The sequence below is a fragment of the Aquarana catesbeiana genome, unplaced genomic scaffold (genome assembly GCF_042186555.1).
Source record: "Aquarana catesbeiana isolate 2022-GZ unplaced genomic scaffold, ASM4218655v1 unanchor228, whole genome shotgun sequence".
NCBI classification, from domain to species: domain Eukaryota; kingdom Metazoa; phylum Chordata; class Amphibia; order Anura; family Ranidae; genus Aquarana; species Aquarana catesbeiana.
Genome location: NW_027362655.1, coordinates 3,612,226 through 3,638,535, shown reverse-complemented (window position 1 = coordinate 3,638,535; position 26,310 = coordinate 3,612,226). Strand labels below are relative to the sequence as shown.

Below are 26,310 nucleotides of genomic sequence, written 5' to 3'. Positions count from 1 at the left end.
AAAGTGATCTGGTCAGGAAGGGGGTAAAATCTTCCGGGGCTGAAGCGGTTAAATTCCCTTTTGTGGAAAAGTTTTATCTCTATTGTGGGGTCACCAGTACGGTATTTGTACATTGAAATCATATCTCCTCTCCATAAAGAATAAGTTCTGTGCTCGTAACGTTTCCTCATAACTAAGGTCCTCTAGTCCCTTTATTAGTTTTGTTACCCTTCTCTGGACTCTCTCCAGTTCCAGTACATCGTACATCCTTCCCAAGAACTGGTGCCCAGAACTGGACAGCATACTCTAGGTGAGGCCAGACCAGAGTCTTGTAGAGTGGGTGAATTATCGTTTTATCTCTGGAGTTAATCCCTTTTTTAATGCATGCCAATATTCTGTTTGCTTTACTTGCAGCAGCTTGGCATTGCATGCCATTGCTGAGCCTGTCATCTACTAGGACCCCAGGTCCTTTTCCAGCCTTGATTCCCCCAGAGGTTCTCTTCCTAGTGAGTAGATTGCATTCATATTTTTGCCACCCAAATCCATTATTTTACATTTTTCTACATTAAACCTCATTTGCCATGTAGTTGCCCACCCCATTAATTTGTTAAGATCTTCTTGTAAGGTTTCCACATCCTGCGGAGAAGTTATTGCCCTGCTTAGCTTAGTATTGTCCGCAAATAGAGAGATTGAGCTGTTTATCCCATCCTCCAGATCGTTTATAAACAAATTAAATAGGATTGGTCCCAGGACAGATCCCTGGGCGACCTCACTTTCCACCCCAGACCATTCTGAGTACTCCCCATTTATCACCACCCTCTGAACTCGCCCTTATAGCCAGTTTTCAATCCATGTGCCCACCCTATGGTCCATGCCAACGGACCTTTCTTTGTACAGTAAACGTTTATGGGGAACTGTGTCAAATGCTTTTGCAAAAACCAGATTCACCACGTCTTCGGGCCTTCCTTTATCTAGATGGCAGCTCACCGCCTCATAGAAGGTTAATAGATTGGTTTGGTAAGAACAATTCTTCATGAATCCATGCTGATTACTGCTAATGATACCGTTGTCATTACTAAAAGCTTGTATATAGTCTCTTATTGTCCCCTCCAAGAGCTTGCATACTATTGATGTTAGGCTAACTGGTCTGTAATTCCCAGGGATGAATCTTGGCCCATTTTCAAATATTGGTGCTACATTGGCTTTTCACCAATCAGCTGTTACCATTCCAGTAAGAAGACTGTTTGTAAAAATTAGGAACAATGGTCTGGCAATTACTTCAATGAGTTCCTTAAGGATGCTCGGGTGCAAGCCATCTGGTCCCGGTGACTTATTAATGTTAAGTTTTTCAAGTCTAATGCCCTGTACACACGGTCGGACATTGATCGGACATTCCGACAACAAAATCCATGGATTTTTTCCGATGGATGTTGGCTCAAACTTGTCTTGCATATACACGGTCACACAAAGTTTGTCGGAAAATCCGATCGTTCTGAACGCGGTGACGTAAAACACGTACGTCGGGACTATAAACGGGGCAGTAGCCAATAGCTTTCATCTCTTTATTTATTCTGAGCATGCGTGGCACTTTGTGCGTCGGATTTGTGTACACACGATCGGAAAATTTTATAGCCTGCTCTCAAACTTTGTGTGTCGGAAAATCCGATGGAAAATGTGTGATAGAGCCCACACATGGTCGGAATTTCCGACAACAAGGTCCTATCACACATTTTCCGTCGGAAAATCCGACCGTGTGTACGGGGCATAATTCTAATTCTGTCCTCTGTTAGCCATGAGGGTGCTTCCTGTGACGTGTCATAAGTAGGGATGAGCCGAACACCCCCCTGTTCGGTTCGCACCAGAACATGCGAACAGGAAAAAAGTTTGTTCGAACATGCGAACACCGTTAAAGTCTATGGGACACGAACATGAATAATCAAAAGTGCTAATTTTAAAGGCTTATATGCAAGTTATTGTCATAAAAAGTGTTTGGGGACACGGGTCCTGTCCCAGGGGACATGGATCAATGCAAAAAAAAGTTTTAAAAACGGCCGTTTTTGCGGGAGCAGTGATTTTAATAATGCTTAAAGTCAAACAATAAAAGTGTAATATCCCTTTAAATATTAAATATCTATAGTATGCCTGTAAAGGGGCGCATGTTTCCCGTGTTTAGAACAGTCTGACAGCAAAATGACATTTTGAAGGAAAAAACCCATTTAAAACTACCCGCGGCTATTGCATTGCCGACAATACACATAGAAGTTCATTGATAAAAACGGCATGGGAATTCCCCACAGGGAAACCCCGAACCAAAAATGACGTGGGAGTCCCCCTAAATTCTATACCAGACCCTTCAGGTCTGGTATGGATTTTAAGGGGAACCTCGCGCCAAAAAAAAAAATAAAACGGCGTGGGGTCCCCCCAAAAATCCATACCAGACCCTTATCCGAGCACGCAACCTGGCAGGCCGCAGAAAAAGGGGGGGGGACGAGAGTGCAGCCCCCCTCCTGAACCGTACCAGGCCACATGCCCTCAACATTGGGAGGGTGCTTTGGGGTAGCCCCCCAAAACACCTTGTCCCCATGTTGATGAGGACAAGGGCCTCATCCCCACAACCCTGGCCGGTGGTTGTGGGGGTCTGCGGGCAGGGGGCTTATCGGAATCTGGAAGCCCCCTTTAACAAGGGGACCCCCAGATCCCGGCTTCCCCCCGTGTGAAAATGTAAGAGGGTACTTACCCCTACCATTTCACTAAAAAACTGTCAAAAATGTTAAAAATGACAAGAGACAGTTTTTGACAATTCCTTTATTTAAATGCTTCTTCTTTCTTCTATCTTCCTTCATCTTCTTCTTCTTCTGGTTCTTCTGGCTCTTCTGGTTCTTCCTCCAGCATTCTCGTCCAGCATCTTCTTCTCCTCGGGCCGCTCCGCACCCATGGCATGGGGGGAGGCTCCCGCTCTTCTCTTCATCTTCTTCTTCATCCTCTTCTCCTCTTCCTTCTTCTCTTCTTCATTTTCTTCTCCGGGCCGCTCCGCACCCATGCTAGCATGGAGGGATGCTCCCGCTGTGTGACGGCGACTCCTCATCTGATGGTTCTTAAATAACGAGGGCGGGGTCACCCGGTGACCCCGCCCCCCTCTGACGCACAGTGACTTGACGGGACTTCCCTGTGACGTCACGGGGAATGCCACAGGGAAGTCCCGTCATGTCCCGTGCGTCAGAGGGGGCGGGGTCACCGGGTGGCCCCCCCCCCGTTATTTAAGAACCGTCAGACGAGGAGTCGCCGTCACACAGCGGGAGCCTCCCTCCATGCCAGCATGGATGCGGAGCGGCCCGGAGAAGAAAATGAAGAAGAGAAGAAGGAAGAAGAGAAGAGGATGAAGAAGAAGATGAAGAGAAGAGTGGGAGCCTCCCCCCATGCCATGGGTGCGGAGCGGCCCGAGGAGAAGAAGATAGAAGACGCCGCGGAGGAGATGCTGGACGAGAACGCCGGAGGAAGAACCAGAAGAGCCAGAAGAACCAGAAGAAGAAGAAGATGAAGGAAGATAGAAGAAAGAAGAAGCATTTAAACAAAGGAATTGTCAAAAACTGTCTCTTGTCATTTTTAACATTTTTGACAGTTTTTTAGTGAAATGGTAGGGGTAAGTACCCCCTTACCATTTCACACAGGGGGGGGCCGGGATCTGGGGGTCCCCTTGTTAAAGGGGGCTTCCAGATTCCGATAAGCCCCCCGCCCGCAGACCCCCACAACCACCGGCCAGGGTTGTGGGGATGAGGCCCTTGTCCTCATCAACATGGGGACAAGGTGTTTTGGGGGGCTACCCCAAAGCACCCTCCCAATGTTGAGGGCATGTGGCCTGGTACGGTTCAGGAGGGGGGGCGCACTCTCGTCCCCCCCTCTTTTCCTGCGGCCTGCCAGGTTGCGTGCTCGGATAAGGGTTTGGTATGGATTTTTGGGGGGACCCCACGCCGTTTTTTTTTTTTTTTGGTGTGGGGTTCCCCTTAAAATCCATACCAGACCTGAAGGGTCTGGTATGGAATTTAGGGGGAACCCCACGTCATTTTTTTTTTAAATTTTGGCCGGGGTTCCCCTTAATAACCATACCAGACCTGAAGGGCCTGGTATGGAATTTAGGGGGACTCCCACGTCATATTTTTTTTAAAATTTTGGTTCGGGGTTTCCCTTTGGGGAATTCCCATGCCGTTTTTATCAATGAACTTCTATGTGTATTGTCGGCAATGCAATAGCCGCGGGTAGTTTTAAATGTTTTTTTTCCTTCGAAATGTCATTTTGCTGTCAGACTGTTCTAAACACGGGAAACATGCGCCTCTTTACAGGCATACTATAGACACCCCCCAGGTACGAAATTTAAAGGGATATTACACTTTTATTGTTTGACTTTAAGCATTATTAAAATCACTGCTCCTGAAAAAACGGCCGTTTTTAAAACTTTTTTTTGCATTGATCCATGTCCCCTGGGGCAGGACCCAGGTCCCCAAACACTTTTTATGACAATAACTTGCATATAAGCCTTTAAAATTAGCACTTTTGATTTCTCCCATAGACTTTTAAAGGGTGTTCTGCGGCATTCGAATTTGCCGCGAACACCCCAAATTGTTCGCTGTTCGGAGAACTTGCGAACAGCCAATGTTCGAGTCGAACATGAGTTCGACTCGAACTCGAAGCTCATCCCTAGTCATGAGGATAAACACTGCCGTTTTGGTTAATGAAGCCCCCCGATTTCCTTGTGAAGACTGAGGAGAAGGATAAATTCAATACCTTTGCCATCTCTCCATCCTTAGTAACCAGGTTCACTTCATCATTCTTTATGGGACCAATAACCTACTATTTTTGTACTTAAAGAATTTCTTGGGATTTTTTTTGCTCTCTTCCGATATGTGCCTTTCGTGTTCTATCTTAGCCACCCTGATTGCATATTTCTTGTTGAATTCTTTGTAAAGTTGGAATGCTGAAAATGATCCCTCAGCCTTGTATTTTCTGAAGGCCTTCTTCTTTGATTTTATATGCATTTTTTACGTTGGAGTTAAGTCACCCAGGACTTTTATTAGCGCTTTTAAAAAAGGTTCCCCTTGGGATGCACTGGCTAAAGCCCTTATTTAATATGCTCTTCTTATTATTATTATCTTCTAGCAAGGATCGTAGTTTAGGGAAGTTAGTCTATCTTGAAATTCAGTGTCTTTGTATTCCCCTTATGTTTCCTATTAGTGTGATTTATACTGAAGCTAATTGACCTATGATTGCTGTTTCCTACATTGCCCCGTATTTCCACATCCGTGATCAGGTCTGTATTGTTGGTAATCAGTAGGTGTAGTAACGCTTTGTTTCTAGTTGGTGCATTTACCATCTGACCCATGAAATTGTCCTCCAAGACATTTAGGAACTTGCCTTAGATGAATGCACGTTTCCTTCCTCCCAGTCTATGTCTGGATAATTAAAATCCCCCATTATAATGACACTTCCCATTCTTGCTGCTAATCCAAATTGTGACAGGAGGTCCGCCTCTGCCTCCTCCCACTGGTTAGGGGGCCTATAGCATACTCCCAGTATTACTTTCCCCTTAGTTTCCTCCCTTTGTAGCTCTACCCATAAGGATTCCACCTCCTCTCTAGCTCCCTTATTGATGTCACCTCTCACATTCACTTGTACATTATTCTTGATATACAGGCATACCCCTCCCCCTTTTTTACCCTCTCCTCTCCTCTCTCTTACCGATATAGGGAATACCCTTGAATGGTTGCCAGCCAATCATGAGAGCTGTCAAACCAAGTCTCTGTAATTCCTACAAAATCAACACGGCTTGGTGAATGCTAGTCACATCTGTTTAACTAATTTTAAAAATATATATAGACCTCTAAGTATTTGTGAAAGCTTGCACCACAAAATCTACTCAGCCAATGAAAGGTAATGACTCCATTTTTATTTTTTTACTGCTATTAATGGCCAACACGGTACAACACTTCATCCATGTCTTTGGTGATCTCTGATCTCCTTATGAACTGTTTCTTACATGATAAAGATCAGCCATGGAGTATATCTGAGGTGTATATCAGGGTGTGCTTCTTCCCCACACGAGAGCTGTGATGTCCAGCAACATTCATATAGAAGACATTTCCCACACTCAAGGCAATAATACACCTCGAGGGTTGTGTGGGATCCCTGATGTACAGGAAGACAGAACTTTAGTGAGGAACAATTCCCTCACTCAGGACAGGAATACGGCTTCTCCTGTGTGAGATCTCTGATGTCTGGAAAGATGGGACTTGTCTAAAAAACATTTTCTGCACTCAGGACAGGAATACAGCTCCTCCATTGTGTGAGATCTCTGATGTGTGTAAAGATTGGACTTCTGTGAAAAACATTTCCCACACTCAGGACAGGAATATGCCTTCTCTCCCATGTGAGATCTCTGATGTGTGTAAAGAACGGACTTGTCTGAAAAACATTTCCCATTTGAACTCATTTCCTGCACTCAGGACAGGAATCTTCAGCTCCTGTGCGAGTTCTTTTATGCGCATGAAGATTGCATTTAGAATGGAAACACTTCCTGCACTCAGCACAGGAAAACCTCTTATCTGTTGCAAGGATGGCACTCTCCCTCACAGTCTGAGGTTCCTCAGGATAAGAGGAATATGATGATCCATCATGATGATGGTCCTGCTTCTGTGCACAATGATTGTGGGCCACCGGCGGACATCGATTACACCGGACCAAGGGCAAACTCCCACGGATCGCAGCGGGTGCACGAGCGTGGTTAATAATGACTCTGCATACACATTCCAGACAAGTAATTTTCTTGACCAATTGGATTTCTACCTTTAGAAAAAGAATTGCGTGTGTCGGTGCAATGATGACAAGCTTGGGTATCCAGAAATGGGCAGTAGGTGACACTTCCATATACAGCCCAAGGAAGTGATAAGGAGCCCCTAGAAACCTTTGGAGGAACCCTGGCTGAGAAATGCTGGAATAGGCAGTCATATATTTCCATCCTCCTTGCAGGGTTCCCAACCCTTGGTGACTTTTTACTGACCAAACATGATAATTTACTGACAGAGGACATTTTTTTACTGGCATCCTGAAAAATGACAGAACTCCTAATAGGATCTAAGACAATCAATAATTATTTGGTATAAACACAATATGTGATCTTTGACAACACCAAGAAGAAGTCATCTGCTTGGTTTCCACCTAAAAAGTCAATGCATGGTGACCAAATCTCATCCCCCGGGATACAGATGAAAACCAAGTTCTGCTCAGCATGCCATGGAGAGCAATGGCACAGCCAGACTGTGAGGTGTGTGTGCTGTGTATGAGGCACTGGCCTGTCCTTCATCCAGCATGCTTTCTGGACACATATTCAGTGCTGCTAGAGGGTTTGTAACGGATCAAAGAGTGCGCCTGTCCACAGACTCCGTTGATAGGCTCATATTCATAAAAATGAATCAGTCTTGGATTAGCAGCTATCAAGCACCTGATGCTGATGTTAATGATTTAATTTGCTATGGATGTGGGATCCCTTGAAGACTGCCTATGCTGACTATCCTATTCCTCCTCAATATTGATGATGCTAGCTTCCAACAATATTTTTGGTTTAGGGCACCACCACCACCACCCAAGGCCCAATTTTTCTGCCCCTGTTTAACAGGGGCATGTAATTACAATTTTTGATCTAATATTTCACATCAGGGCCCATTCCTGCGCCCAACAAGAGTATCTGTGAGGGTTTACAGTGTTGTGGCATCACCCCCACCACCCAAGGCCCAATTTTTCTGCTCCTGTTTAACAGGGGCATGTAATTACAATTTTTGATACAATATTTCACAGCAGGGCCTGTTCCTGTGCCCATCAAGAGTATCTGTGAGGAGTTACAGTGTTGTGGCACCACCACCCAAGGCCCAATTTTTCTGCCCCTGTTTAACAGGGGCACGTATTTACAATTATTGATATAATATTACAATTTTTGATATAGTATTTCACAGCAGGGCCCGTTCCTGCACCCACCAAGAGTAACTGTGAGGGCTTACAGAGTTCTGGTACCACCAACACCTAAGGCCCAATTTTCTGCAGAGAATATAGGACAGGCCGTATAGTATATATACTGCTGTTCATACCTGATGAGTATATAGTGCCTGGGGGACCCCCACGCCATTTTTTTAAAAAAACGTGGGTGCGGGGTTCCCCCTAAAAATCCATACCAGACCCAAAGGGCCTGGTAATGGACTGGGGGGAACCCATGGCATGTTTTTCAATGATTTTCTTCTATATTGCCGGGACCCGACAATACATTACAGCCAGGAGTACTTTTAATTGACATTTTTTCCTTTAGAAATGTCATTTTGCTGGGGTATTGTTCTAAACATGGGGAAAATGTGCCACTTTACAGGCATACTAAGGACATCCCCCAGACACAATATTTAAAGGAATATTTCATTTTTATTGTTTCAATGAAAGCATTATTAAAATTACTGCTCCCGAAAAAACAGACGTTTTTAAAACTTTTTTTGCATTGATACATGTCCCCTGGGGCAGGACCCGGGTCCACAAACACTTTTTATGACAAAAACTTGCATACAAACCTTTAAAATTAGCACTTTTGATTTTTCCCATTCGTGTCCCATAGACTTTTACTGGTGTTCGCTTGTTCGAACAAATTGTTTGCCTATTCGCATGTTGTGCTGCGAACCGAACCGGGGGGGGGGGGGGTGTTCGGCTCATCCCTACAGTACATACGCACACAGCACAAGACTGTGTTCACACTACGAGACGTTTCTCAGGACTGCAGTTCCTCTGAGCTCCACAAGATGGCGATCTCACTTCTTCCCAGACAGGAAGTCTCTATGGAATAAAGCCAGGAAGTGATGTCATGATCACACAGGATGTTCCATAGGAAGTAGAGAGGAGACATTGCTGAAAGAAGCAGTAGAGGAGGTAATAAGATCTTATTTTCTATTTACACCCAGTAACCCCCCGTCATGTCCTTCCTCTTCCTCCATAGTCACTGTGATGTCTTTTATCTCCAGCAGATGATGATACACACATATATAGTGTGGAAATGTAGAATAACCCCATATATTACAATGAGGGAATTTATGGTCTGTACCACGAGGGGAGTTATTGATGTCAGTAAATGCCGGTTCCAGACATTGTATGTGGGGGGAATGAAATGATAATTAAAGGTTGGGATTAGGGAGGATTTCTGTAAGATTTTACACGGGAATGATCAGCGCCCCTCCAGAGACACTATGATGAGTCTCACAATAGGAGTCTGAAAGGGACTGGATTTTGAGGGGATGAGATGGAGAACCCGGAGCGGGGGGGGGCAATTTTATCAAAAAGACGTCCCACCATACACCAGAGTATCGGCAGCCAGGACCCTGGTGGTGGATTATCACTTCTGCTCCTAATGCCGGTATTTCCTATTTTCTACTATAGAGACAACTGTTGGTTCACAGGCACCATAAACTCTGTGTGGCTACAGAGCCTAGCACGCCTAGTCATCTACAGCCAGGGGTTTGTCTGAGTAAGTGCTGCCAGGGTACCCCAGGAGTTGTCTGACACTTTGTTATCAGAAAGTTTTATTGGAACTATCGTGTTGTGGATTCAGATATTTTGTCCATAGTGCAAGCATTGCCCGAATATTTATTATTTGTAGATTAACCCCTTCAGGGTCAGAGCATTTACCCATATATGGGGCCGGAACATTCTCTTCATTTTGGCATTAAATTGTAATAATACGTGTTACTGTGTCCCCGATCACTGCCATTCCAGTTATTGTGTCCCTGATCACCTCTACACCAGTTATTGTGTCCCCGATCACCTCCACACCAGTTATTGTGTCCCCGATCACTCCCACACCAGTTATTGTGTCCCCCGATCACCTCCACACCAGTTATTGTGTCCCCCGATCACCTCCACACCAGTTATTGTGTCCCCCGATCACCTCCACACCAGTTATTGTGTCCCCGATCACCTCCACACCAGTTATTGTGTCCCCGATCACCTCCACACCAGTTATTGTGTCCCCGATCACCTCCACACCAGTTATTGTGTCCCCGATCACCTCCACACCAGTTATTGTGTCCCTGATCACCTCCACACCAGTTATTGTGTCCCCAATCACCTCCACACCAGTTATTGTGTCCCCAATCACCTCCACACCAGTTATTGTGTCCCTGATCACCTCCACACCAGTTATTGTGTCTCTGATCACCTCCACATCAGTTATTGTGTTCCTGATCACCTCTACACCAGTTTTGTCCCTGCATTGCCCGAGTACTTTCACACTGGAGCACTGCGCTTGTGGGAAGTTAAAAAAAGTCCTGCAAGCAGCATCTTTGGGTGCTTTAGGAGCGGTGTGTACACTACTCCTAAAGCGCCCCTTCCCATTTTTAAAAGCGCCCCGCCCATGGTTAAATGCACCCCCCTAGCAGCCGAAAAGCACCACAAAAACGACTGTAAACCGCCACTTTACCGACAACGCCACCCCGCCCCAGTGTGAAAGTGCCCTTATTGTATGACCAATACCATCCTAATAATTCTTACTTTCATTTCCCAAAGTTATCTGACTACAAAGAGGCCTGTATAGATCAAATGACGGCACCAATGAGGATGGAAGAGGATCGGAGTCATATGACTGAAAAGTTAGTAAATCTCACGCTGGAGATCATCTACCTGCTGACCGGAGAGGTGAGGAGGATTCTGGGAGGTCACATGAAATCACTCTTATCTCTATTATTAAAACACAGACCTGACCGAAGAGGTGAGCTGGATTCTGGGAGGTCATATGACATCACTCTTCTTTATTAATAAAACACAGACCTGAGCGGAGAGGTGAGGAGGATTCTGGGATTCTAACATGATATTTCTATTGTTTCTTCAAAACAGAGATTTCCTCTTGTGAAGTCAGGTGATTATATGACCATCACAGTGCCTCCATGTGACTCCCTAAAACCTGAGAGACACAACATGCAGAAGATTCTAGAAGTCACCAAGAAGATGATGGAGCTGCTGACAGGAGAGGTGAGCGGTGCTGGGAATTCTGGGACATTATCCAGTAACAGACAAGGGATGTGTCTGGATGGTGACTGTATCATTGTGTGTGTCAGGTTCCTATAAGGTGTCAGGATGTCACTGTCTATTTCTCCATGGAGGAGTGGGATTATTTAGAAGGATACAAGGATCTCTACAAGGACATCATAATGAACAATCAACCACCCCTCACATCACCGGGTAAGAGGAGACTTTATTGTAAGGGAGAGAGCAGTACGGAGGGTCCACCTAGATCCCCCATCATCTGATAAACACATAGAAACAATGTATTCAGTCAGTGTGTGTGTTTCCTACAGATGGATCCAGTAATGGGAACCCACCACAGAGATGTCCCCGTCCTCTGTATTCCTGGGATTCCACACAGGAAGATCACACCATCCCTCACCATCATCAGGTAGATGAGGAACAATCACTGATAGTATCATTAGGATCTGTACATTATCTGCATTGTTACCATTGATGTCATTTTTATTCTATATTCAGAGTGGAAACCTGAGACATTATAAAGTTGAAGTTAAAGAAGACATAAAAGAGGATGATGAGGATGGGGTGATGGAGGAGTCAGAGCTTCTGAAAGAACACAAAGATCTGTACCAGGACACCATGGTGGAATCATCCAGCAACAGAAACCCACCAGAGAGATGTCCCCATCCTCTGTATTTCTGGGATTCCACACAGGAAGATCACACCATCCCTCGCCATTATCAGGTAGATGATTGACAATTATTGTAGTTCTGATTTATACACAGCATGTTTGTCGCAATTAATGTTTTATTATATATTAAGAGTGGAAACCTCGGGGATGATAATATTGCTGTTAAAGAAGAGTATAAAGAGGAGCAGTATGGCGTGATGGAGGAGTTTTCAAAAAGACACAAGGATATGATGGAGCCACCTAATACCAGGAACCCACCAGAGAGATGTCCCCGTCCTCTGTATTCCCGGGATTCCACACAGGAAGATCACACCATCCCTCACTGTTACAAGGTTGGTGGGAAGGAGCTTATAAAGCATGGAGATGATGTGTGGATTTTTATGTGATATCACAATAATAAAGCTTATATTTTAAAGATAATATTCACTCTCATTTTCTTAATTTAGAGTGGAGATCCAATCGAGAGAGAATTTGAGATTAAAGCAGAAGGAGAAGAGAGGTATGTGAGGGATGATCAGCAGTCTATGGAGGAGGATGGAATAACGGGGACATTTATAGAGGAGGACATTCCTACAGAGATCAGCACAGGTGGGTCATTAATACTAAATACATTCCTCCACCCATACTGCTCACTGATTGGTCCAGAGTAGGGCAAGGACTGGGTGATATCAGCTTGTAATCCCCTGGTCACTTTCCTGAGCTGCGTTCCCCATCCTGTATTCCTGTATTTCTCTTGGATAATCTTCCTTCTCTGTGCTGCAGACACAATTTGTGTATCTAGACTGGATTTATGGAGATTCTGGGGTTCAGCTGGCAGCAACATGTTGATTTTCATCATAGACGTTACTAGACCTAGGCATCTGGGGTATGTGCTTTGAGTCTTCTGGCCTATTCTGGGGTCCTGACACTACACTATACTGTATCTTGTATATCCTGACTTCTGCTCTCTCCCCTCTACCCACTGCTATATATAAACATAATATGTATTCTCTTTTGTTGCACCTATATCGTACCAGCTGGACATTTTATATCTGATGATTTGATTGGAGCACAGACTTTTACATGTTGATAATAATGTGATAACATCCTCAAACTTTGGAACCTTAAACATAAAGTGATAATGAGGGAAGAGTCAATAACCCAATGATGGTGGTCTTCAGCATCAATCCATTCTTCACTCCTATAAAAGAGTTCTCGTTGTTTCCTCACTCTCTGACTAAGGTCCATGAATAAAGAAATGAACTGGTAGGAGATCAGAGGACCCATTTACTAGTTACCTTGAGGGGGGAATTGTAAGATCCTCAGAGACAAAGCTGCCTGATGTGTACAGAGTCCTGGTTTACGGGAACCAATCTACTCATGTTGAGTAATAATATTTTTAATTTTATTTTAGTAGATGGACGGGAGATGAGGAAAACCTCAGAGGATTGTCTAACTTTGTTTCCAGACTGTAAAGTAGAAGATGAGGACATCACACAGTATAGTCCAGGAGAAAACCCGACTACCTCAAATGTCCATCCGGCACCACACAGTGTAGATGGGCCATCGTATTCCTCTTATCCTGAGGAACCTCAGACTGTAAGGGACGGTGCCGTCCTTCCAACAGATAAGAGGTTTTCCTGTACTGAGTGCGGGAAGTGTTTCCGCTTTAAATCCCGTCTTAATGTGCATATAAGATCTCACAAAGGTGAGAAGCCGTATTCCTGTCCTGAATGCTGGAAATGTTTTTCACAGAAGTCTGATCTTTACAAACACCAGAGATCTCACAGAGGAGAGAAGCTATATTTCTGTTCTGAGTGCGAGAAATGTTTTTCACATGAGTCTCATCTTAAGAGACATCAGAGATCCCACACAGGGGAGAAGCCGTATTCCTGTCCTGAGTGTGGAAAATGTTTTTCAATGAAGTTCAATCTTTACAGACATCAGAGATCTCACACAGGGGAGAAGCCGTATTCCTGTCCTGAGTGCGGGAAATGTTTTTCACAGAAGACCAGTCTTTCCACACATCAGAGATCTCACACGGGGGAGAAGCCGTATTTCTGTCCTGAGTGCGGTAAATGTTTTTCATTGAAGTCCTATCTTTACAGACATCAGAGATCTCACACGGGGGAGAAGCCACTTTGCTGTCCTGAGTGAGGGAAATGGTCTGTCTTTCTGTACATCGGGGATCCCACACAACTCTTGAGGTGTATTAGTGCCTTGAGTGCGGGAAATGTCTTCTATATGAATGTTGTTGGACATCACAGCTCTCATGTGGGGAAGAAGCACACCCTGATATACACCTCAGATATACTCCATGGCTGATCTTCATCATGTAAGAAACAGTTCATAAGGAGATTAGAGATCACCAAAGACATGGATGAAGTGTTGTACCGTGTTGGCCATTGATAGCAGTAGAAAAATAAAAATGGAGTCATTACCTTTCATTGGCTGAGTACATTTTGTGGTGTAAGCTTTCACAAAAACTTAGAGATCTATTTTTAAAATTATTTTTGGAGAAATGTGAGAAGCATTCATCCAGTCTTGACAAATTTTGGTTGTATTTTACTTCATACATTCATTCTCCTCCTTCTACCCAGTTACCACCGATGAAGTTGATAAACTCCTCTCCATGGCCCACCTCACCACCTGTCCCCTGGTCCCTGTCCCCTCACAATTACTGCGACCACCTTCCCACTCTATCCTCAACTCCCTAACCCACATCTTCAACCTCTCCCTCTCCTCCAGCACCTTTCCTTCCCCGATCAAACATGCACTGGTTACCCCCACACTTAAAAAAACCCTCACTAGACCCCACCTGTTTGAATAACTTAAGACCCATCTCCCTGCTTCCATTTGCCTCCAAGCTCATCGAATGCCTTGTCCATAACCGAATGAGTTGCTACTTCACGGACAACAACCTTCTCGACCCCCTACAGACTGGCTTCCGTCCACAACATTCCACTGAAACTGCCCTACTAAAACTCACCAATTACCTAATAACTGCTAAAACCAATTACCATTACTCCATACTCATACTCTTAGACCTCTCTGCTGCCTTTGACACACCTGCTCCTCCTCAGCAAACTACACTCCCTTGGCCTCTGTGATTCTGCTTTATCCTGGTTCTCCTCCTACCTATCTCAACGCACTTTCCGTGTCACTTACAACTCCATCTCCTCTGCTCCTCTTCCTCTCTCTGTTGGGGTACCCCAAAGCTGTGTCCTTGGGCCCCTCCAATTCTTGCTCTATACCTCTTCCCTGGGCCAGTTGATAACCTCCCATGGCTTCTAAAACCACCTCTATGCCGATGACACCCAGATCTATCTCTCCACTCCTCAACTCACCCCCTCAATCTCCTCATGGAACTCAAACTTACTGAATGACATATCGGTATGGATGTCACACCACTTTCTCAAACTCAATCTTTCTAAAACTGAGCTTGTAATATTTCCTCCTTCCCGGTCCCCCCACCATGACTTTACCATTAAGATCAACAACACAACCACTGGTCCCTCCACACATGCCGGGGTTCTGGGTGTAATCCTTGACTCTGACCTCTCCTTCAGCCTCCCACATCCAATCACTGGCTAAATCATGCCGCCTTAACCTCCGCAACATCTCCAGAATTCACCCCTTCCTGACTAATGACACCACAAAGCAACTCATTCACTCCTTGATTATTTTCCGCCTTGACTACTACAACTCTCTCCTTAATGGCCTACCCTTATGCAGGCTATCCCCCCTTCAGTCTATTATGAATTCTGCTGCTAGACTAATACACCTTACTAACCGATCCGTGACTGCTGCTCCTCTCTGCCAATGCCTTCACTGGCTTCCCCTACCCCACCGTGTAAAATTCAAAATGCTAACCATAACATACAAGGCCATTCACAACATCGCCCCCATCTATATCACCAACCTCATCTGCAGATATCGCCCCCTCCGCTCCTCTCAGGACCTCCTGCTCTGTAGCTCCCTTGTTACCTCCTCCCATGCTCGCCTTCAGGACTTCTCCAGAGCCTCTCCCATCCTCTGGAACTCCCTGCCCCGGTATATCTAATCAGCCTCCAATCTGTCCACCTTTAGGAGATCCCTGAAAACTCACTTATTCAGGGAAGCCTATCCCACACCCACCTAACTGTCACCCCAATCAAAATCAGCCACCCCCATCAAATAATTCCCCGCATCTATTACCTTTTGTACCACTACCCCCTCCCTTTAGAATGTAAGCTCTACGAGCGGGGCCCTCCTGTCCCTTCTGTATTGAACTGTACTGTAATTGTGCTGTCCCCCCTCTACATTGCAAAGCGCTGCGTAAACTGTTGGTGCCATATAAATCATGTATTATAATAATACAGTACTTTCCTGTGATCTTTTGCTCAATCTAGTGTCCATAGTGCAGTATTGCACTATTCTTTCTTTTGTTAGGCATTTCAGGAAAAATGCCACATTATGGACACTGAATGGATCTGATGATCATAGGAATAACAGTATCAACTTAAATATGGCAAAAATGTGTGATATTTGGGGGGCAAATGCATGTAACTTTTGCGCAAACCAATCAATATACACTTATTGCGTTTTTTTATTACCAAAAATATGTAGAATACATATCGGCCTAAAATGAGAAAAAAAATAGCTTTTTTTTTAAAAAAAATGGAGATATTTATTATAGCAAAAAGTACAAAATATTGTGTTTTTTTTCAAAATTGTCGGTCATTTTTTTGTTTATAGCGCAAAAAATAAAAACCGCAGAGATGATCAAATACCACCAAAAGAAAGCTCTATTTGTGGGGAAAAAAGGATGTCAATTTTGTTTGGGTGCAGCGCCGCATGACCGCGCAATTGTCGGTTAAATCGACGCAGTGCCGAATAGCAAAAAATGGCCTGGTCATTCAGCAGCCAAATCTTCCGGGGCTGAAGTGGATAAAGTCAATGAAGTGCTATGAATACTCTGTTCCACAATAGTCTCTTAATAAAGTGCATGCTGTGCAATGAAATAACAAGGTGATGAATGAGACAACCAAATTTTAAACCTCGAAACGCGTCGGTCCCATGTGGGTTAGACTTCAGTCTGTATAGTTGATGTGGTGTTTTATGTTTACCATTGTCTCCTCACAAGCATATTGCTATTGTCCTCACCTTTTTTGTAGCATCCTCTAGTTTTAATTCAGTATTTATATTTTTTTTGTTATGATTTTAATTTTTGATACTAAATAAATTATACATGTTTTTGATATATTGTTTGAAGACTTTTGCCTTATAAAGTCCCATCAGAGGAAAACCATGCTCTAGTAACAAGGTGATGAAGGTGCTATGCTTCCCTTCCTCTCATTCCCTCCCTCACCAACTTTCCATGAAAATATCTCCTGTAGTGAAAGGTTAGGAGTCCTGTATGGCTCTGTAGAAAGTTTCTTCCTCGCATTTTCCACCAATTACACGTAATCATAGAAGGAGAATTGAACATTCATAGCGTGATACTGTATGGACTAAAAAGCTTTTATTTAAAGCGGTGTTATACCCCCCTCCAAATTTTTGGATATATATACTGTAGCTGCTGACTTTTAATATTAGGACATTTACCTGTCCTGGAATCCCGCAATGTCGGCACCGCAGTCAATGTTTTCATCGGCTGTTGGGTGCTGCTGCTGCCATTGCCAGTAAGGGAACCCAGCAGTAAAGCCTTGCGGCTTCACAGCCAGGCCCCTACTGCGCATGCGCAAAGTGCACTGCACTCCCTTACTGGGGAAGAAACAGGGAGGAGGAGGGGGCCGGACTTCTGATGTACCTCACCACAGTGAGGTCCGACGGAAGTGGGGACAGGGTAAACATGGAGGAAGCAGATCAGCAGAAGTCTGCTTTAAGTATAAAGGTTTACACTCACATTGAACATTCTTGTTAAAAAGCATGTAAAATTGCCGTGCTGCCCGCGGTTTGCATTCCTAGTCCAGGAAATGACGTCACCGGAAGTCTCCATCATCGCTCTGCCCAGGAAGCGTCATCAGATGTTGGAGTCTTCTGGTGACATGTGGACCTTTTATATCAATGGCAACTCCCCGTGCATCCTCCAATCCTTCCTACTACACCCAATCATAGCTTCCGCCAGCTCCGAGCGTGACCACCGTTTTTTTTTTTTTTGTTTTTTTTCACAGTTCACAATTTGAGAAACAGTATCTGCCCTCGGATCGATCTTAGATTGCAAAGAATAGTATAAAATAATAATAATATACAAATAAGAATTATTATTATTATTATACAGGATTTATATAGCGCCGACAGTTTACGCAGCGCTTTACAACATTAGGGCAGACAATACAAGTACAATACAATTCAATACAGGAGGAATCAGAGGGCCCTGCTCATTAGAGCTTACAATCTAGGAGGGAGGGTCAAGTTATACAAAAGGGTAATAGCTGTGGGGGATGAGCTAATGGAGAAAATAGTGCAGTTGTTAGATGGAGGCGGGATAGGCTTCTCTGAAGAGGAAAGTTTTCAGGGATCGTCTAAAAGTGGATAAATTTGGAGACAGTCTGACAGATTGGGGTAGGGAATTCCAGAGGATGGGCGAGGCTCGGGAGAAGTCCCGGAGGCGGATATGGGAGGAGGTGATGAGGGAGCTAGAGAGCAGGAGGTCTTGGGAGGAACGGAGATAGCGTTTAGGTTGGTATTTTGAGACTAGGCTAGTGATGTAGCTGGGGGCAGAGTTGTGGATGGCTTTGTAACTTATTGTTAGTATTTTGAATTTAATTCGTTGGGCGAATGGCAGCCAATGGAGGGATTGGCAGAGAGGGGTAGCAGACACTGAGCGGTTTGTAAGGTGGATAAGTCTGGCAGCAGCATTCATGATGGACTGCAGGGGGGATAGTCTGTTTAAAGGTAAGCCAATGAGGAGTGAGTTGCAGTAGTCAAGGCGAGAGATAACCAGGGAGTGAATCAGGAGCTTTGTGGTTTCATTGGTTAGAAAGGGACGTAGTTTAGAGATGTTGCGGAGGTTGAGGCGGCAAGCTTTGGAAAGTGATTGGATGTGGGGCTGAAAGGAGAGTTCAGAATCCAGGATAACACCTAGCACCCTGACATGTGGGGACGGGTGGATGGTTGTGCCATTGCTCTTGACAGAGAAGTCAAGGGAAGAGGCACGTGGGGGAGGAAATATTATAAGCTCAGTTTTGGACAAGTTGAGTTTGAGGAAGTGGTGTGACATCCATACAGATATGTCGGTTAGTAAGTTAGTGATGCGTGAAGAGACTGATGGAGTGAGTTGAGGGGTGGAGAGATAGATTTGCGTGTCATCAGCATAGAAATAATATTGAAAGCCGTGAGAGGCTATCAGCTGACCCAGGGAAGAGGTGTAGATTGAAAATAAAAGAGGTCCAAGAACAGAACCTTGGGGGACCCCGACAGAGAAGGGAAGAGGAGTGGAGGAAGTAGAATTGTAAGTGACACTGAAGGTGCGTTGGGATAGGTAGGATGAGAGCCACTGAAGAGCACAGTCACGGAGACCGAGGAAGTAAAGTTTTTTGAGGAGGAGGGGGTGGTCAACCGTGTCAAAGGCAGCTGAAAGATCCAGAAGTAGGAGTACAGAATAGTGTCCATTGGTTTTTGCAGTTAGTAGGTCATTTGTGAGTTTTAAAAGAGCAGTTTCTGTGGAGTGTTGAGGGCGAAATCCAGATTGAAGGGGATCAAGAAGGTTGTTTTTAATGAGGTGGTCACTCGGTTGTAAACCAGGCGTTCAAGGAGTTTAGAGGAAAAGGGGAGCAAGGAGATAGGGCGTAGGTTGTTAAGATTGGTAGGGTCCAAGGACGGCTTTTTGAGTATGGGGGTGACCAGTGCATGTTTTAGAGTGTCGGGGAAGATGCCAGAGGTGAGGGAGAGATTGAAGATGTGGGTTAGAGAGTGTAGGATGGGGTCAGAGGGTGACCGTAGCATTTGAGAGGGAATAGGGTCCAGGGGACAGGTGGTTAGGTGGGCGATAGAAAAGAGTTTAGCAACTTCATCTGTAGTAGCAGATTTGAATAGGGGGAGTGTCAGTTGTACCTGTTGACATGGGGTCTTAGCTGAGGGAGATACCTGTAGAATGGAGATTTCATCACGGATTGTATCAATCTTGTTTTTGAAGTGATTAGCAATCTCCTGGGCAGTGATTGAGTCAGTGGGTGGAGGACAAAGTAGAGAGTTGAAGGTAGAGAAGAGTTTACAGGGATTGGATGAGAAGGTGTTAATAAGAGTTGTAAAATAGGTTTGCTTGGCAGTGTGGAGGAAAGAATAGTATTTTTGGAGGGCAGATTTGTATTGAGTCTTTAAGAGACTTAGTCTTGTGCCACAGACGCTCAAGAGCACAACTACGTTTTTTGAGACTTTTGGTGTCATCTGTTTGCCAGGGTTGTAGGGGTCGAGGCCTGATTCTGCGTGTAGTGAGGGGAGCGAGCTTGTCCAGGGTGGTGGACAGAGATTTATTGTAGATGGACGTGGCTTGGTTGGGGCAGGACAGGGGAGAGATTTTGTCATAGAGGTGGTCAGTAGCAGAATAGAGGAGAGAGGAGTTGAAGTTGCGAAAGTTTCTATGGGTGATGGTTAGGCGATTGGAGGGAAAGGTGGTGGAAGACAGGGGGAGAGAGAAACTAATAATATGGTGGTCGGAGAGAGGAAAAGGATTGTTTGAGAAGTTGCATGGAGTGCATAGGTAGGAGAATACAAGGTCAAGGGTGTTGCCATCAGAGTGAGTAGAAGCCTGTACCCATTGCTTCAGGTCAAATGAAGAGGTTAGACTAAGAAGTTTAGAAGTAGCAGGAGTGTTTGTATTAGCAGGAATGTTGAAATCACCGAGAAGGATTGTTGGAATATCCGAAGAGAGAAAGTAGGGTAGCCAGGCAGAAAACTCATCAAGGAAAGTCGATAATGGTCCAGGGGGCCGGTAGATCACAGCAATTCTTAGGGAAGTAGGAGAGAATAGACGTATACAGTGGGCTTCGAATGATGAGAGGGAAAAAGAGGGAGGAGGGTGAATAACCTGGAAGGTGCTCTGGGGGGATAGGAGGAATCCCACTCCACCTCCCTTGCGTCCATTAGGCCTAGGGGAGTGAGTCCAGTGAAGGCCACCCTGGGAGAGGGAAGCAAGAGAAGGGGTGTCGTATTCGTGGAGCCAGGTTTCGGTGAGAGCAAGTAGATTGAAGGAATTAGTGACAAAGAGGTCATGAACAGCAGTGAGTTTGTTGCAGACAGAGCGGGCGTTCCAGAGGGCGCAGGAGAGAGGGAGGCTGGTGTTGGCAAGAAGAGGAATGGAGACTAAATTGTGTAGATTGCGACTACTGCCAGAGGATGTAGGGTGATGGTGATGGGTGTGTTGGGTACAGTTAAATAAGGGAGGCCCAGGGTTTGGGGAAATATCTCCAGCGATTAGGAGAAGCAGAAGAGTGAGGGAGGTAATATGAGAATATGATTTGTATGAGGGGACATGCTTCAGTATCCTGGGGGGTATGTTAGCAAGTGGGCTTAGAGTTAGAAAGAGGTGATGAGTACAGTAATAGGGGGAGGGGAGAAGTGAGGGTGATATGTACAGATTGTGTGGTGGAGCAGAGGGATGTAGAAAAGAGAGCTTGAGGAGAGAGGCTGCAACATTTATGTTGAAAAGTGTTAACCTTGTCTCTAAAGCTCTTAATGCAAGCTATAAACGAACCTGCCTCTTGAAGGGCGCTACTGTTGTAGAGTAAGACTCTGAGCAGACCTGTCTGTGGTGGCAGTGTGTGTGGCAGACGCTTATTCTAAAATTATAATTGGTATTGCTAAAATTACGAGTCTCCCCCGGCTCGGTCTTTTAAACGGGGGTGGTGGCAGTTAAAGGGTTAATTGTGTAATTAGCCCAGTGACAATCACTCTCAGGCTGCTCGCACCTAGATTGTGGTCCTGCAAGCTGGAAAATCTTTGTGCTGGGCGCAGCTGAGAGTGGCATTGTTACGTAAGTGATAGCGTGGTGTGAGGTTGGCCGGTCCTTCGTTGCAAGTTAGCGAGGAGGGCAGGGATCTGACACCCGCGTTTGTCACATATTGGAATAAAAAACAAGTATGCAACAAGAATAAAAAAAAAGTATGATAGAAACTACAGCGCATATTTAAACGGCCATTCCAGAATTTTTTAAAAAATTATATAAAATATGTAACGAAAAAGTAATATGCAAATAAAAAAAAACAGTACAAATAAAGCACATATTTAACCACTTGCCGACCGGGCCATAGCCAAAAGACGGCTACAGCGCGGTTGGCTTATTCTGGGTGCACGTCCGTGGGATGTCATTCTGTCATTCCAGAATGTTGCTCCCGTGCGCCCCCTGAAGAACGCACCCGGGAACATCCGGACCCGGCGCATAACGGATCACGGTAAATAGCCACTGATCGTGGCCGTTTACCACGTGATCGTTCCGTTAAATGACAGAGCGATCACTTGTAAACAAACCAGCATCACGTCATGACGCCGGTTCCTCTCTCCCCTCTCTGTACCGATGGGTACAGTGTGAGGGGAGAGGGGGAGGGATTGCAGCAGCGCTGTGGGCTGGATGTTTAGTGCCCACAGCGCTGCTCAGTGTCAATGCTCTGCAACACTGTGTAATACTCTGCAACACTGTGCAATACTCTGCCAAAACTCTGCAACACTGTGCAATACTCTGCAACACTGTGCAATACTCTGCCAAAACTCTGCAACACTGTGCAATACTCTGCCAAAACTCTGCAACTCTGTGCAATACTCTGCAACATTGTGCAATACTCTGCAACACTGTGCAATACCCTGCAACACTCTGCAATACTCGCCAATACTCTGCCAATACTCTGCAATAAACTTTAACAGAAACAAAGAATTTTTATTTTTTTTGATTTATAGCGCAAAAAATTAAAAATACCACCAAAAGAAAGCTCTATTTGTGTGAAAAAAAGGACAAAAACTTCATATGGGTACAGTGTTACATGACTGAGTAATTGTCATTCAAAGTGTAAGAGCACCGAAAGCTGAAAATTGGTCTGGTTAGGAAGGGGGTTTAAGTGCCCAGTGGTCAAGTGGTTACATTTCCTCTCTCTTTCTGTTTGTTTTCTCTTTTAATCCTCCATATCGTTATATAGTGAAATGACATAATAGCCCTACCACTTACAAAAAATGATATCTATATTCCTAATTGTTCCTAGTACTGTAGTTATGTATAAAATAATAAATGTCTAGTTCAACATTTAAACCTGCTGGTACCATAGATCCCAATTTGTGTATCCAGAATGTCTCATTCTGTGACACCGCCTGTTTTTTTATTGGTACCACGCCAGTGATCTTCAATTTTATCTATAGCACATACCTTTAGTTTGTGGGATTTTAGTTATGATATTTTTTGAAATGTTCTGAGAGGCTATGATATTTGAAGCCTTTCTTGATATTATTAAGATGTTTTCTCAATCGGACTCTTAGTTCTATAGTGGTTCTTCCCATGTATTGTAGCCCACACGTGCATTTTTTTATTGCCTTTATGTGTCCTGAATGTTATACATTTGCTGAATCTAAAAAAAACAGTTTGATCTAAGAACGTGACAGTTTTTTTGGTGGGTCCGGGATTCTTTTAAGCAATCTGTTTTTGAGAATGGGTGGGAGTCTATATATAAACTGAGGATGTTTAGGGAGTGTAACGAAACGTCCCACACTCCGCTTGAGTGCTTTTGTCATATACCGCTTCCTCCCAGTCTGAATATAGATATCAGATATTCCAACTGCTAACAACCAGAAAACAAGACAACACTCGTTTGGTTGCTGAACATGGACTTGACTCCAAAGTAACATTACTTCAAGGTCCCCAGGCATACACCTTGCAAAGAGTATTGTTCCTTTAAAATCCAGGGCCCATAATCAGTAGGGAACAGACTAGCATTCAGTCCTCTCCAAAAGCCTCTGTTCCGGCTAGGTCTGTCACAGGCAGGATTCTTTCTAGTGTCGAGTCCCTATGTAGTATGGGCCAATGTTTTTTGAATGCCCTTTCTATTGCTTTTTACTGTCTACTATACTCTGTATTAAAGGCTATACTGTACTCCTTATGATTTTTTGTATAGGTTTTAAAAGCTGTTCCCTATTCATGTGTTGGACGTGCTAATTCGTTTTATTCAACTTACACTCTTTATATTCTTTTTCTCTGAATCTCTCTAAAATAGTATTAGCTTGTGTTACAAAATCAAATACAGAATCGCAGTTCCTCCTAATTCTTGTTAATTGACTCTTAGGTATGGTTTTCAACCATCTGGAGTGGTGCCCACTACCTATCGGAATGTACCCAGTTTTTTTAAAGTAGGTTCTTGTACACAAAGGAAAGTGAAAGGCACCTCTAAGTGCAGTAGTTAAAAGATTTGTTACAGGCACAATGGGATTAAAAACACTTACAAGAGAGTAACAGGTCATAGGCATATAATGATTAGTCGCTGTAATCCTCTTCTGTCTGGGGGAGAGAGAGAGCCATCCTGCAGCTGTCAGAGACTCTGGTGATGTAGATTAGCGAGAAGGTGAAGATACGAGGCGGCCCGGGTTCTGGAACCAAGCTGGAATGCACGAGGCCGATGTAACATCAGGTGATGGTTTTGGGGGCGGTAACGCGTTTCGGAGCATGCACGGCTCCTTCATCAGACCTACGCCCATGCTTGGCCAGTGAGCTTATGAGAGGTGAGGGGGACAGGGGGGAGAGGGTTGGTGTCTGCTGATAGGCTGGGGGAAAGAGGGGCGGAGTGTAGACCTGTTGATGGATGTCGGTTTCATAAAGGGCCAGAGTCATGTGACATATTAAGCACATTAGATTTAGTGTACGTCTGGTCTTAATGGTCCTAGAAGGGATAGACATGGTTATAGCAGGATTAGCACATTGTACCAGCATAATGAGATGGAGGTGTGCGTATATACATATATATATAAGTACCTATCCATACATATAGCGGGGATAGATTACAACCAAAGTTACTTTGTTGGGTGATGAAGGAAGTTAAGTACATTTGATGCAAAAAATGTCGAGTACATTCAATGTTGAATGTCAAGTAAGTTTGATGCAACAAACATGATACATCGGTCGCGTGCGTTCCAGCTTGGTTCCAGAACCTGGGCCACCTCATCGCATCTTCACCTCCTCGCTAATCCACATCACCAGGGACTCTGACAGCTGCAAGACGGCTCTCTCTCTCCCCCAGACAGATGAGAAGTACAGCGATCTGCATGAGAAAAATCATTATTTGCCTATGACCTCTTACTATCCTGTAAGTGTTTTAAATCCCGTTGTGCCTGTAATAAATCTTTTAACTACTGCACTTAAAGGCGCCTTTCTCTTTCCTTTTTGACCCTCCAGAGCTGTTACTTCTCTACAAAGCACTGCCTTCAGTGCCATCTCTCCACTGCTACTAAGGACCAGATACTCAGCCTCACCAGACTGCCCTCATCTCTCCCTCTGTGATTCCAATGGTATATATCCAAATCCAAATAGTGTACTTTGTCTCGATTTGTTTTCGGCTGAAAAAGATATATTGTATTTATTTACATTGATTTATCTTAGAAATTGCTTAAGTGTTGCTTCTGGCCCCTCCCATGCAACAAAGATATCATCAATATATCTTTGGTATACCTTTAATTTCCTGTCTTCTTCTACCATAAGTTTCCTCAGCTTCCCATTTGCTTACAAAGATGTTTTTGCACCATTTGGGGCGTATTTTGCCCCCATCGCAACGCCCCTTTTTTGTACATAAAACTGTTTATCATGCCAAAAATATTTTCCTCCCATGGCAATTTCTAATGCATTTATTATAAATTCTACTTGTTTTCTTTTAAATTGTGTTTTATTGTTAAGGGTCCATTCTATGGCATTCGTTGCCTCCTTTTACCTAATATTTGTGTATAAAGACTCCATATCAATTATGGGATGCCTAACTTGAAGCAAAGAACAACAAGACCAGGGGACAACTTCCTCTCTATGTACAAAAAGATCCTTAACCACTTGCCACCCGCCCACCGTCAAATGGCGGCTGGGCGGTGTGGCTCTCATTTTGGGTGGACATCATATGATTGCCTCCCAGAAAGACCGCTCTCGTGCGCAGATTGCGGCCACGCCGTGTTGCTAGGACACGGCATGACCCTGATCTGTGTAAAGAGCCGTGGCTCATTAACCATGTGATTGGCTGTTTCCAATCACAGACGGTCACATGTAAACACAGAGATGCCGGTAATCAGCGCTCCTTGCCTCACACTGACAGAGTGTGAGGAGAGGAGAGCCGATTAGTGGCATCTCCTCACAGGGAACACCTAGGTATGTAATCAAGGCACTGATCATCAGTGCCCTGATTACAATTAAGTGCCCACCAGTGCCAGCAATGATTGCTCACCACTGCCAGCAATCACTCCCCACAATTGCCACCAATCTGTGCCCACAAGTGCCAGTAATCAGTGCCCACAAGTGCCAGCAATCAGTGGCCATTAGTGATGCCAGTCAGTGCTGGCTATCAGTGCTGCCCATCAATGCTGACCATCAATGCCCATCAGTGCCGCCTATCTGTGCCCACCAGTGCCGCCTATCTGTGCCCAGTGCCACCTATCAGTGCTCATCAGTGCCACATATCTGTGCCACCTATCAGTACCCATAA

At 44.6% G+C, this 26,310-nt stretch overlaps 1 protein-coding gene across 1 annotated transcript in view; it reads left to right on the top strand.

Annotated features, from left to right (window-relative positions):
- The window catches only part of LOC141121731 (uncharacterized), a 212,966-nt gene extending 198,854 nt beyond the window's left edge, over nucleotides 1-14,112 (top strand). The window contains exons 24-31 of the mRNA XM_073611442.1: nucleotides 10,555-10,683; nucleotides 10,882-11,016; nucleotides 11,103-11,226; nucleotides 11,343-11,440; nucleotides 11,530-11,754; nucleotides 11,833-12,033; nucleotides 12,148-12,289; nucleotides 13,095-14,112. Of these exons, the coding sequence (XP_073467543.1) occupies nucleotides 10,555-10,683; nucleotides 10,882-11,016; nucleotides 11,103-11,226; nucleotides 11,343-11,440; nucleotides 11,530-11,754; nucleotides 11,833-12,033; nucleotides 12,148-12,289; nucleotides 13,095-13,837 (1,797 nt within the window). The 3' untranslated portion in view covers nucleotides 13,838-14,112. The remainder of the gene's footprint in view (nucleotides 1-10,554; nucleotides 10,684-10,881; nucleotides 11,017-11,102; nucleotides 11,227-11,342; nucleotides 11,441-11,529; nucleotides 11,755-11,832; nucleotides 12,034-12,147; nucleotides 12,290-13,094) is intronic.
- Nucleotides 14,113-26,310: the final 12,198 nt, after the last annotated feature.